The sequence below is a fragment of the Dama dama genome, chromosome 18 (genome assembly GCF_033118175.1).
Source record: "Dama dama isolate Ldn47 chromosome 18, ASM3311817v1, whole genome shotgun sequence".
In the NCBI taxonomy this organism is placed as follows: domain Eukaryota; kingdom Metazoa; phylum Chordata; class Mammalia; order Artiodactyla; family Cervidae; genus Dama; species Dama dama.
Genome location: NC_083698.1, coordinates 105,121,302 through 105,135,996, shown reverse-complemented (window position 1 = coordinate 105,135,996; position 14,695 = coordinate 105,121,302). Strand labels below are relative to the sequence as shown.

The window sequence follows — 14,695 nt, the reverse complement described above, 5'->3', positions numbered from 1 at the left end:
TCTGTCTCTTTAATTAGCCAGTAAGGATGCAGTTTCATAAGGTTACGCCTTATTCATCAAGGCTATCACTATCTATCCTTGGCACATGGAAGGAAATCAGTGAATGACTGTGGAATGAATGGATAAACAAATGAATGAATGACATATCTTTCCACCTCTTCCTTGACTCCTGATATAAACTTTCTGCTCTATTCAGTCACTTTACGATTTCTGACATGACACCGTCATCTGTCTCCCTCCACGATACTGTTCATGCTTTTGCTTTGGCCTGGCCTGTTCTTTTCTCATCTGTGGCTACAGTTTCTTTAAAGGTCAACATATTTCTGTGAAGCCTCCATCAGCCTTTTAGCCCATAGCAATTCTCTCTTGATTAATTTTCTATGAAAACCATTATCTGTAATGATTATGAAGCACACACTTCTTAATATAGCTCTTAAACTTCTTACGAATGTTTCCTATCTCCATGGCTGAAGTAGAACCTCTCCAGTGAGAAGAGACCCCATCCTGCATCTCTGGATTTCCTCATTGTGTACCTCAGGCACCAGTGCTCTTACCTTCTTGGGAGATTAACAAATGTCTCTTGAGTTGATACAGCTGTCCCTCTGTATCCATGGGTTCCACATTTGCAAGTTCAACCAACCTCAGATCAAAAATATTTAGAAAAAACTTCCAGAAATTTCCAAAAAGCAAAACTACATAGCATTTATGTTGTATGTACAATTGCTTACATAGAATTTACATTGTATTAGGTATTATAAGTAATCTAAAGATGATTTAAAGTTTATCAGAGGATGTGCATAGGTTATATACAAATACTACATCATTTCACATAAAAGACTTAAGCATCCACAGATTTTGGTATCCTGGGGTGGGGTCCTGGAACAAATCCCCAGCAGACACAGAGGGATGACTGTACAATAACCAACCATGTGAAAAGAATTTGTGTAGGGTGCTTCCATCTAACTTCAGAAATGTCATTCTTTAAGATTTTAAATATTTTCTTAAATTTACTCATCTTCAACAGCTTGAAGTTTCAAGAAAAAATAATTTACTTTGAAGTCATGTCCATTTGCCCAAAGGGGTCTTCACTGAAGTGTGTCCATGAATTTAATGGTCATGTTGATGAAGCTTTTCTGGGACTATGCCAAAAGATCAAAGATCATGAAACTACTGGAATAGAAGTTTAACAGGCACCACTTGTTTAGGGCAAACTAAGTTAATCTTCTAACGTGGTACTGTACTTAGAGGGTCTCTCCTTATCACACTGTAGATTCAGTTCAGTTCAGTTCAATCGCTCAGTTGTGTCCGACTCTTTGTGACCTCATGAGGTGCAGCATGCCACGCCTCCTTGTCCATCACCAACTCCCAGAGTTTACTCAGACTTATGTCCATTGAGTCGGTGATGCCATCCAACCATCTCATCCTCTGTCATCCCCTTCTTCTCCTGCCTTCAATCTTTCCCAGCATCAGGGTCTTTTCCAATGAGTCAGCTCTTCCCATCAGGTGGCCAAAGTATTGGAGTTTCAGCGTCAGCATCAGTACTTCCAAAGAACACCCAGGACTGATCTCCTTTAGGATGGACTGATCAGATCTCCTTGCAGTCCAAGGGACTCTCAAGAGTCTTCTGCAACACCACAGTTCAAAAGCATCAATTCTTTGGTGCTCAGCTTTCTTTACAGTCCAACTCTCACATCCACACACAGCTACTGGAAAAACCATAGCCTTGACTAGACATACATTTATTGGCAAAGTAATGTCTGCTTTTTAATATGCTGTCCAGGTTGGTCATAACTTTTCTTCCAAGGAGCAAGCATCTTTTAATTTCATGACTGCAGTCACCATCCACAGTGATTTTGGAGCCCAGAAAAATAAAGTCAGCCACTGTTTCCACTGTTTCCCCATCTATTTGCCATGAAGTGATGGGACCAGATGCCATGATCTTAGTTTTCTGAATGTTGAGCTTTAAACCAACTTTTTCACTCTCCTCTTTCACCTTCATCAAGAGGCTCTTTAGTTCTTCTTCACTTTCTGCCATAAGGGTGGTGTCATCTGTGTATCTGAGATTATTGATATTTCTCCTGGCAATCTTGATTCCAGCTTGTGCTTCTTCCAGCCCAGTGTTTCTCATGATGTACTCCACATATAAGTTAAATAAGCATGGTGACAATACACTGCCTTGACATACTCCTTTTCCTATTTGGAACCAGTCTATTGTTCCATGTCCAGTTCTAGCTGTTACTTCCTGATCTGCACACAGGTTTCTTAAGAGGCAGGTCAGGTGGTCTGGTATTCCCATCTTTTTCATAATTTTCCACAGTATATTGTGATCCACACAGTCAAAGGCTTTGGCATAGTCAATAAAGCTAAAATAGATGTTTTTCTGGAACTCTCTTGCCTTTTCAATGATCCAGTGGATGCTGGTAATTTGATCTCTGGTTCTTCTGCCTTTTCTAAAACCAGCTTGAACATCTGCAAGTTCACGCTATGCAAATAAATCTGTTTACTGATTAAAGATACCACAACTGAAAAGAGAGATCACTTTTCAGATACCGTAATTTGTTACACTTTTTTAACCAACTCACTTTTTAACAACATTCCAAACAAAGGCACACATATTCCCCACCTCTTCCATCTGCACTTGCTTGTGCTCATGTAACATTCCTTTTGATGTAAACAAAATGAAATTCAAACTCTAATCAGTTCCTCGGTGAATTCATAGACACAACACAACAAAGAAGTATTTATCTCAAATTTGGCAAAAGGTGCCTTACAGAATTTAGACAATTTTATCTAAAATCTTACACTTGTTACCCTCTTTAAACTAGTTTTTAGGTAGCATAAATATAATTACAGGAAGAGGAAGTAGTTTTGTTCAATTAACAAATGAAATAACAACAGTGACATGTCCCAAGTCTTAATAAAACTGCTTATCTTGGCACAGAAATATCTACAACTCCTCTCCCCTTCTTCTCAGGTCATTGATAATTTAAATAGTAGTGGATAATTCTCAAAGAAAATGTCATTTTTAAACTGCCATAATAAATATTAATAGCCTTCTTTCATTTTTATCCTGATTTCTATTTTAATGAAAGTAGATAATGTCCAATATCAATAAACTAAAGAGCAATGTGAATTAATAGTTTTTCCCTCTTTCCTTCCCTTCATCTTGCTTCTTTTCTCCTTTCCCTCCCCCACTTTCTCCTTCCATTATTTGAAATATAGAAAACAAAAGAAAAATGTGAATTCTACTTTTTTATTTTTTAAATCAGAGCAGTAAAGAATAAAGAAAGCAAATATTGGATAGATACTTACTTTAATCATTTTAAATAACTTAAAACCCTTCATCCTATAAATTCAATAACAACTTGCCAGAGCAATTTGCTCTGGAGTCATTGGTTATGGGCCTGCTGATTGAAACTGTACAATCCAATCAGCCGTTTTTTTTTCTTTTTCTTTTTAATGAACCATTTTCGTCACCTTCAATTTCCAGTCTTGGTTTCTTAAAGTGCAATGAAAACTAAAGTTACTAATGAACCTGCAAGTTTTGATATTTGCTATGGGGTCACAAAGAGTCTGATAGGACTGAGCTATTAACACTTTGTGCATATCTAAACTGATCGTTGAGAAGGAAATGGCAATCCACTCCAGTATTCTTGCTTGAAAAATCCCATGGACGGAGGAGCCTGGTAGGCTATATAAAGTCCATGGGGTCCCAAAGAGTCAGACAAGACTTCACTTTCACTTTCGAACTGATGGTTTTATTTATTTTGCCTTTCTAGAACCCTTTAATTTGGCTCTAATGGAAATGATTTTTTTTTTTTTATCCCTACCTACTTGAAAGTGTAGTTAGTATTCAATTAGAGCATGTTATTACAATAATGAGTATGACTTGTACAAATGAATCTGGGAAGGAACAACTGACTCCTACACAACACTTGGGGAAGTATTAGCAGTGAAAAATGGTAGCCTACTAGCTCCAATTCTTCATCCACCAGGCTATGGGATCACTCCTCACATTTTACAAAGCAAACAGTGAGTGTCTATTAATCCATAAAGTCAGTTTAAAGGTAGGGTAATTAAATGAGGTCTTAGAGTTCATTCAAACTTTTGCAATATAACTAAGAAATTGGCAAAAGCAATTACCTTAAGAAGAAAATATTTGTTAAGAAAGATGTTTTAAATATATTCTTTAATCACTTGCTTTTGTTTTTATCCTTCAGGTAATCTAATATCAAAAGCAAGAAATAAAATTTAATGACTCATTTAAATATCTCTGTAGTTGATTTAGCTACATATTAAAATTATTTATCTTTTTTCCTTCCTGCTTATCTTCAAACACATAACTGTTTTCTGACATTGCTTTTATGCACCAGGCCTTCCTTGGGATTTAAATGTCAAAGCATAACTATATGCCACACCAAAAGCAAATACAGTTTTCTTTTGTCCTCATACATGGAATACATCAAAGAGGAATAAGGCTGCTGTTGAATCTTAAAATGGTTAATTCAAGCTTTTCTTTCCCTTTTTCTCCTAGGAGGGTTATCGCCTCTGACATTTCACTACTGTATTTTCTTATTAAAAATAAGTTTTGTCACTCTAGTACTTTATATATACTTAAAAATAAAGCCACTCTGAGATCACTTCAGAGAGGAACTGATTTGAACATGGGTTCACCTGGTGTGTAATATTTTAGGTCACTGAATTTATATATATATATATATATATATATATATATATATATATATATATATATAGATATATATCGCTACAATAGATGACTATGGTTTGAATGTTTAAGTATAAACAGGTAACTCCTCTCTAGATCCTTCTATAAGAAACCAAATGGCTCTGGCAATGCAGTTAAAGATCAAAGGGTTGCCTGGGGTCAGCTTGGAAGGCCAAGAAAATTTATACAAAGAGACATGCTTCTAACACCAAAAATGAATCAGATCTAGTATGAGAAAATAGGGCTTTCCATGAAACTACTAATAAATAATTTTGACTTCCCTCGTGGCTCAGAAGGCAAAGAATCAACCTGCAATGCAGGAGACCCAGGTTCGATCCCTGGGTCGGGAAGATCCCCTGGAGGAGGGCATCGCAACCCATTCCAGTGTTCTTGCCTGGAGAGTCCCACGGACAGAGGAACCTGGTAGGCTATGGTCCATAATGTCTCAAAGAGTCAGACATGACTAAAGTGACTTAGCACACATGCACTAACACAAAATTTAGCCCAAAGGAGGAACAAAAACAGCCGTTTGCAATATAAAATGGATGCGGTCCCAGATGGGGAGTAAACGGAGATAAGGTGAGAAGACAAAGTGGATAACAATAAGGAATCACAGCATGAATGTCATATAAGAAAACTAAGACTGGATTAGGTACCTAGTCTTTTTAATATTTTTCATTTTGAGCTGGAGATCTGGTTTTAGGACCCTGAATACCTTCTATCCTAAGGGTATTTTTGAAGGGTGTTTCCTAAAAGAACTCTAGCTTTACACCAGGAAAATGGCTTGCTGGCTCCAGTTCTCAGGGAATGAGTTCCAGCTGACCTGTTCTTTGCTGCTTTGAAGTTTGATGAGATCAGAGCCTCAGTGAAGTCAGACGTGAAGTTCTGAATAATGTGAAGTTCATCTGAGAGACTTTCTGCCTCTTTTAAGCACTTCTGCATAATTATTATGAAGGGAAAGTAAGATATTCCCGGAAACCTACAGTTTGGTAATAAGAATCTAATGATAGAAGACAAAACGCCTCCCAGTGTAAAAGAAGCACTGGCACAGCTTGACACCAGTCTAATTGACACGAACATTTGTAGAGACGAATGGAAGGCATGGTCAGGCTGGAAATCTAAGAAAAGATGTCAGGCCCACTGGGTGGCGATCTCTAGGCAGCAATATCCAGATGCAACAGAAAATCTGGCATAAATAGTGTCACTACAGAAATACCCATGTTTGTGAGACAGACTTTCCTTTTTCCTATAGTGGAAATAATTTTTAGATATGTCAAGTCAAAGTTTTGATTTTATTTATCTTTCTGGTTCAGTTGATCAATGCCGTTTCTCACAAGGAGTAGGGCCTGAGAGAATTTACCTCTGGACCCTGGAATTGGGGAAAAAAAAAAACAAAAACAGCCAGTAGACATGTGGACTCAATTTTGCAAATTGGGGTTGAAAGAGCTCTGTCTTAGAGAACAAGAGAGAGGAACTTGTATTAGGACAACATAAGGTCTGATCAATGACCTCCCTCCACTAGCATTAAAGTTCCAGGAGGAAAAGTTCCCTGAGTGAGCCGTAATAAGTGCGTATTGACGGAATGGATCTCAGCAGAGACTTACAAATCCTCTGGCGGCGGTGGCCTGTGCCTCCCTTTCCACATTTGGGAACCTGATTTCTAAGAGGCCCATGTCAGCTTGAGTTGTACAGAGTAGATACGGACCTGAAGTAGAGCGGGCCCTGAGATAGTCATCCCCACTCCCCACAGCCACAGCCAGGCACACGCTGTCATTAATGTCAGCTTGTACGCAGTTTGCAAAAGATCTCAAAATCTCTGGGTGTCCCAGTGGGGTCTGTGAAAATGCTTGGATGGACGGTAGACCAGATAAAGGACTCAGGAGAAGATCTGGGCCCAGAGAGGACACAGATCTTGAGTGACCAACCATCTTGGTTTACTCAGAACTTTGGGGGTTTCTCTAGGTCAGAGACTCTCAATTCTAAAAGCACACTGGTCCCTGGCAAACTGGAATGAGCTACCTTCTTACCCCAATCCCAAAACCTGAGCCCAGCACAAGCCAGGGCTGATCCCACAGCCTGAAGGGAGGACTGCAGGGCAGTGGGGCTGGCTCCTGAAGACCAAGCTGCCAGGGCACCCTCAGGGGGCCAGAAGGAGCCTGAGCGGGGCATGTGAGTGAAACCCACTCCTCTGCTGATGTGACATAAGTTGCCTGGGCCTGACCCAAAGGCTAGGGAAGAGTCAAGGAGGACACTTACCATGGGATAGTGGCCCCAAATGGGAGCTTGGCTTTGATAAGTTTGAATTTCATATTGATGTTTTATATATATATATATATGTATATATATGTATATATATATATATATATATATTAGGGTACTTGAATGTATGTGTTCCAATATTTTTTGCTGCTATACACTGGAAATGGGAACTTATGAATAAATGAAGATCAATTTTAGAAAATTAAAAAAAGATGCTACATGAATTCTTCATCTCAGGACTGTAACTCTTAAACTTGTTGTATAAAGTCATGACCTCATTCTGAATTCTTGGTATTAATCTACTTATGCACTGTTCACCTTTCTGGCAGAATTAGCTTCGTCTTGAGGCATCTCACACTGTATCTATCCAACTCTCATTTAAGTGCTCGTATAAAAAATCATATACTTATTCTTTCCTTTCAAGGAAAAGAAAATCAAACAAACTTGGTAGATATTCTGGAAAAGAAAGCATTGAATTAAAAAATAAAAACTGGGTCTGTGATCATGCACTTCCACCCAAAAATAAAATGAAGACTTAATTACTAACTCAGAAATAGGATCCCGTCTATTCACAGTTTCTCAAGGGGTAATTTTGTGGGCTATACTTAAGCTGCAGTGTTTACTCTTCCTTTTCCGCTCTCTGTGCTATCTAGACATTTCCTGGTTTTGTTTCTTAATATATTTATATGCGAGGTTATAGAAAAGGTAAAGAAGACTCTAATTAACTGCTTTTTCTACCAGATGCTGATTAACAACATGAATTTGCTTTGTCCTCTAAACAGCCATTTAGTCCCCAAGTTCCAATCTCTAAAGGACATCACTGGTATGCAACTTAATACATCCTAAAATAAATGTGTCATCTCCTCTTTCAAAGTCATTTTCATAATTAGGAATTTGTTCCTCTATGTTCTGGTAAAATGATGGTATTGGTTGATTTTAGACATGGAGGATGAAGAAAGCACAGATGCTTTCAGCTTTGATAAAAGTAATATTTGACTCACAGTGACTTAAATAAACAAGGGTTGCTTTTCTTCCCACACAAAAACGAGGGAAGGTGGTTACTGACTGGTTCACTGGAGCTCTGGTTTTCTTGATCATACAGCTCCAGGCATGGTATCTACACTTGAACAAGGACAACGGAGGAGGGGGGCGGGGAACCTCTGTATCAGAAAAACAAAGGCTTTCTCAGAACACTTTATCTGACTTCTGCTTACCTGTCATTAGCTAGGACTGTGACACATCTCTGCTGTGGATGACAAGGAAAATCTCTCTGGCAGCTAACCTACGAGGGTGATCTTAGGTTTGATACAGAAGTCACAGCTAGCAAAACAGACTTTACCGCCACTCACAAAACAAAAATTTTGCCCAACCAGTCATGAACACCACCTACTTCAGCTCAAAATATTTTCACACCAGCTTCTTCACTCCATGTGTCCTGAATTAGAATCATAGATAAACAAATACAAGCTCTACAGGGATTCACAAATTCCACCTTATGGTGGAGCAGCTCTTCTAGTTTAAAAATGATGGCCGATACCTGCCGGAACCCTCCTAGGACTTACTCAGACCCCCAAACCCCTTTCCTCACTTCCTTCCACTCCTCCACGTCACTCTGACATGCCCCCTTGGTTCTCTTTTGGTTCTCCCTTGCAGGAGAAAGTGCATAAACCTAACTTTAATAGGGATGCTTCTGGAGGCTTTTGTTGCTCGGATTTTCACACCCATAAAGAGGATAAAGGGAAGTAGGTGGAGGACAAGAGTTGAGTCTGGTGCCTCAAGATGTTTGCCACAAAGAAGGAAAAATGTGAGGGCACTAGGAGCAGATGAAAGATGGTACTCATGCAAAGAGAAGCAAGATTATCTGCGAGATACACTCTGGCAACTGATGGTTTCATGAAGTCCTCTTCCTTAAGAGCAGGGTCTCACTCAAAGGGTAAAGTTATAGGCTTCTGGTGTTGGAAGAGGTTTCTTGTCCACTACTTACCCTCTCCCATTCCAGTTCTACAGCTCTTTATGAAATACAGCTGATGAAACCAGAGGTCTTCAATAGATAAACGTGATGATCTTATCAGACACAACATCTCATTGCTTAATCAGCAGTTGTGTGCTTATGAGATATGTGTATCCAACTACCTTCTTGAAACGTCCACCTAGATGTCAACAGACCTTTCAACTCATGCCCAGCACTGAATTCCTGATTTTTTCTTCTGCCCCATGACTAATCTTCTCTACCACCAGCCTTCTCATCAGAGGACATGGTAACTCCTTCCTTCCAGTTGCTGTTGCCAAATCATTTGGTTATGATTATTCTTATATGTTATGTCTATTCTTCTCCTCATGGCTGGAATCTAATCCATTAAAAAATCCTACTGACTCTATCTTCTCAGTCTACTCAGAACTGACCACATCACACTACCTCTTGTGCTAGTACCCTGGTCTCAGGACACAGCATCTCTCACCTGGATTACTATAACTGGTCCCCAGCTTCTACCTTTCCTCTTCCCACTGACAAGAGTTAGCCTTCAAAACTTTAAGCTAAATTATCCCGCTCCTCTACTCAGAAACCTGCAATGCCTCCCCACTTCTCTCAGAATAGAAGCCAAATCCTTACAGTTACCTATAGGTCTCTAGGACCTGACTTCTATGATTGTCTCAGCCTCTTCTGGGGATCTGCTCTTTGTCCTTGCAAACCTGCCACCCAAGCCCCTTGCTGATCCTAGATAATGCCAGGCAGCCTTGTTTCATTGACTAGCCTCTCTGCCTGTAATGGTTTTTCCCCAAATTGGTGAATTCTCTTACCATTTTTGGGCTTCCCCAGTGGTGCAGTGGTAAACAATCCATCTGGTAAACAGGTAGAAAGTGAAGTCTCTCAGTCGTGCCCAACTCTTTGCAACCCCATTGACTGTAGCCTACCAGGCTCCTTTATCCATGGGATTTTCCAGGCATAAGTACTAGAGTGGGTTGCCACTTCCTTCTTCAGGGGATCTTCCTGATCCAGGGATTGAATCCGGGTTCCCACAAACAGGTAAACAGTGTTTTTAAACAGGTAAACAGGAGGCACGAGAGACCTGGGTTTGATCCTTGGATCAGGAAGATCCCCTGGAGTAGAAAATGACAACCCACTCCAATACTCTCACCTGGAAAATTCCATGGACAGAGAGCCTGGCAGGCTATAGTCTATGGGGTTGCAAAGAGTCGGAAACTACAGAATGACTGAGTATACATGCATACTTCTTTCAGGTCTTGAACTCATGAATGAAGCTAACATTAACCAACCTATTTAAACTACAATCCAACACCAATCTCTTTAAAATGTCAGCCCTCCTTGATTAGCCCAACTTTTTTCTTTTTTTTTTTTAATAAATAGCACGTATTCCTACTAACTTACTATAATATTTATTTATCACATCTTTGCTTCCTCCCCTTCTCCCAGAATGCAAGATTCACAAGTGCAAGGATCTTTGTTTTGGTCAATGATTTACCCTAAGTGCCTAGAACAGTGCCTGGCACCATAGATACACTCAGGACATCCTACTAAACACATAATTCTGTAGCTTGGCATGCTTGCTCTCTCCTTGATTCAATGTCATGTTCAGAAAGCAAACATATAAACAAAACAAGGTGCATGTAAAGCCACTCCCCTCCCCCAAAAAAGTTCAAATCATAGAATATTTCAGTATCACCCAGAGCAAAACTCTTTAAGAATCATCTTCCCAAATTATTTTCCTAAGTTCTACCCATAAAATCAATGCACCTGCTTCTATAATCTCTAAACATTTAATAAAAATCACACTTGTTGAACCAGTCCTAATGAGATGGATGAAGCTGGAGCCCCTTATACAGAGTGAAGTAAGCCAGAAAAACAAAGAACATTACAGCATACTAACACATATATATGGAATTTAGAAAGATGGTAACGATAACCCTATATGCAAAACAGAAAAAGAGACACAGAAATACAGAACAGACTTTTGAACTCTGTGGGAGAAGGCGAGGGTGGGATGTTTCGAGAGGAATGGGGTGGAGAGGGAGGTGGGAGCGGGGATTGGGATGGGGAAGACGTGTAAATCCATGGATGATTCATATCAATGTATGACAAAACCCACTGAAATGTTGTGAAGTAATTAGCCTCCAACTAATTAAAAAAAAAAAAATCACACTTGTGATTTCTATTTTTTATCCTATGTTTTCAATTTCCCCTTTTTAAATTTTTTTCAAAAATAGCTCTCAAATCAATCAAGCTGAAATCTGAAAGGATAAAAGTAAGAAAGAGCCAGTATAGGGCTGCTTAAGGAGAATTTAGGTAGTCTGAAAATAAAATGGTAAAATGGCAGTTGCGAAGTTTCAGTTAGTAAGGGCATGAGACCAAACTAGAGATGAGCCAGAGATGTATCATTAAGGAGTCATGGATGGGTCACAGCTGTGTGAAGACTGGGTAACGGCCCTGGTACTCTCTCATATGCAAAGACAGATTAAGGGTGAGCTCATCAATGAGCGCCTCAATGGTTTGAATAAGGTGAATCTAGTTCTGAATTCTACATGCAAAAATACAACACTTCACAGATTAAGACAGAACTGTGCACATTTTAGGTGAATAAAGGAACCTACTATTTCATACACTGTGAATTAATATACAGAAATCACTGCCCTGGTAACAAACATTTCACTATATATGTTGTACATGTGAAGTTATAATTTAATGATTTAGGGCAATTATACCTAAAAAAAAAAAGAAAAAAAAGAAGAAGTCAATGCCCTCAAAAAATAAGACAAGCAGAGAAGGTATTCAATAATGGATTTAGGAAACTTGGGATGCATCAGAGGTGATTACTTCTGCATAGTCACTCTTCCCGGTTAGCACCCTGCAGGATAAGAAAGATGCATTCCTTGTTCTGTCAGCTACAGAGCGCTCAGCAACACAGACAATGGCATTATGCCAGCTTGGCAAAAGAACACTTTGTAAATATATTTCTGTACCTGCCTAAAACTGAAATTTGCACCCCCACTCCACATTGTCTCTTGTGTTCTTCTCCTTACCAGGAGGGCCTGGTTCACTTACCAAAATCTCATTCATTCTTTTGGAGACATTTTAACTTCTAATATTGCCATGGGTATACAACAGTGAAATCTCAACACTTCACCCACACTTCCTTGGTAGCAAACAATTTCCACAATTCCCAGAAAACATGCTGTTTGGAGTGCGATTACAGCATCACCATAAAACCTAGCCAGTTTACAAAAGCTAGATGAACTAACCTGGGTATTACTGACAGAGGTTATTGTGTCATTAAAGTTACTGACATAGAAAATGAACAAGGTGCTAAAGTGACTCATACACCGTCTATTACTAAGAGGGAAAATCCTCCTGTATGGAAAACCATTATTAAAATTTATGAATACACAGAGAATATCAGAATATATGTTCTTAGAACATGCATTTCTCAGTTTTTGTGATTATCACCACCACTTGCTTTAGGCAGAAATAACAACTATTACATTATTGATGGTTCAAAAATTAGGAGTATATTTTTATTAAAATTGTTTGTTGCCCTGTTTAAGTATAAACTGTTTAGGCTATAAGTACCTATATTTGCATAAATGCAATAAAAAAAGCACTATGCTATGCCTTATTATAAACATATTAAAGCTTTAAAAAGTTACATTCTACAGACATTGTAAACTCTAATTTATCATTCACATGAATACTACTTTATTAAGATTATATGAAAGCAAGCTTATTTCATAATAGGTGATTTTATATATTTTTAAGATTCATTATATGTCTCTATATGACTTCCCCAAGGATCTCATATTAAATGAAATAAGGTTAATAGAGACTTAAGGTCTACATTTTATTGGGGACAGACTGAGACTTATGGAACTTTAATTTTCAAAATATAAAATTAATTTAAAAATTTTTAGAATTAAATAATCCTCTCATAAAAGATGTGAAAATAGGATAGACCATCAACTAACTCCACCAGGTTAAATTCAACCCATAGTTAGATGTAGTTTGTTTGTGGGAAATACATCTCAAAATGAAATATTTTCATGTTGGAATAAAAGGAACTTCTTAGAAGTATGTTACGGTAGTATATGTAATGCTGCCATAATATTTCATATAAAAGTTGCATCTTTCCACCATTTAAGAGGTCAGCTAAGTTTTTATAAAATGTTTCCTCCCCAGATTTGCAAAAACTTACAAGGATGAGATTTTGTAATATTTCTCTATGTCTACTTTGTAAGCAGACTCAACTACATTAAATAGCCTACTTCAGTAAATCCCCATATTGCCTGCCAATAATTTTCAACATTTCTTTTCCTCTGAGAGGGGGCTTTAGATGGGATCATACACTGCGGATGAGACATGACCAAGACAAAGAGCAGGGGGACATTTCTGCTGTGGGCATAGTTTATATGCACAGTTTATTAAAAAATAAATTGAATTCCGTTTCCAGCTGTTACTTGCAAAACTATGTGCAAAATGATCATATTCACAAAGGAGGGTTGAATGGATTAATATGACATCACAGATTGTCATATATAACCATGCCCTAATATAAACATCACTTCTAATATCACAAACATATACCACAGGCATGGCCAATGATTTCTGCCACCTTGCCCCATATAGGGTTGTGCGTTTCAGAGCTTAGCTTGTCCTACAACAAAAACATGAATTTTGAAAGTTTGGCAATTCGAGGTAGGATGACAGACCACTTACCTATCTATGATGGCACACATGTCAATGCTGACATTTGCAAAACTTCCAGGCCTCCTTTGTGCCACTTCGGATAAATTTACAAGTTGATCATCCACTTGAATGAGCTGCATGCATCCTTGGAATGAAGGCTGAAGGACAGAGTGACTTGAGTTATTCATCTGGTTCAGATAACCTGTGAGAGAGAAAAAAATGGGAATGTTCAGTTCTGTGTGCGGCATGCTTCACTAAAATTCCTCTGGGTGGTTTTCCCTGACCACACCATCGCATCCAACTGCTGTGTTTTGTTGATCCTACTCATGTTGTATTCAATGTGGAAGAATGAATTCTTTTGAGAAAATGGTATTATTTCAGCGAAAGGTGTAAGGGTTGAACCTAGGCGAATGTTTGTCTCTAGGGTCCAGCATCCTTCATATTTTCTCTTTTGACATCTTTTTCACCCTGTCAGATCTCTCTGTCCCTCTGTTCATTGCTATACTTCATCTGACTCTGTCTTCAGAGATCAGGATGTACAATTATAGACCTTTCCCAACTATCCAACCATCTTTCTTTTATATCTTCAATATTTACTTCTATTTTCTTAATTTCTTAGCGACACTTTATTCAGATGTCAAGAAGTTAAAACTTACTATTATCAACTAAGGTGGATTTCTTTTATGGATTAATATCTAACTCAATCCAAAGAGACATTTACATTACAAATAATTTCTCAATTTATAAAACCCAAAGAAACATAAAAAGATAAATTTAGGCATAAGGGTCAGTCCACCCAGCTCTGAATATCCATCTCAGGTAAGGTACCTAATATGATATATGGAGCAAAAGTGATAAGAAGTAAAATTAAAATTTTAAAAGGATGAATAACAAGGCAAGAAGAGAAAATTTCTATTAGGATTAGAAATTACTGGTTCTATTATGGAGTAGAACATGCATATTCCAAGGTTGAGATTAGAAACTTTTTCAAAGCTTTATTGCAAAGTAACTTTAAA

The 14,695-nt window shown here is 38.3% G+C and overlaps 1 protein-coding gene across 1 annotated transcript in view; it reads right to left on the bottom strand.

The window, feature by feature from the left end:
- Nucleotides 1-14,695, bottom strand: part of CNTNAP2 (contactin associated protein 2) — a 2,213,955-nt gene that overhangs the window by 949,656 nt on the left and 1,249,604 nt on the right. Inside the window, exon 11 of the mRNA XM_061165994.1 lies at nucleotides 13,710-13,881. Coding sequence (XP_061021977.1) covers nucleotides 13,710-13,881 — 172 coding nt within the window. The remainder of the gene's footprint in view (nucleotides 1-13,709; nucleotides 13,882-14,695) is intronic.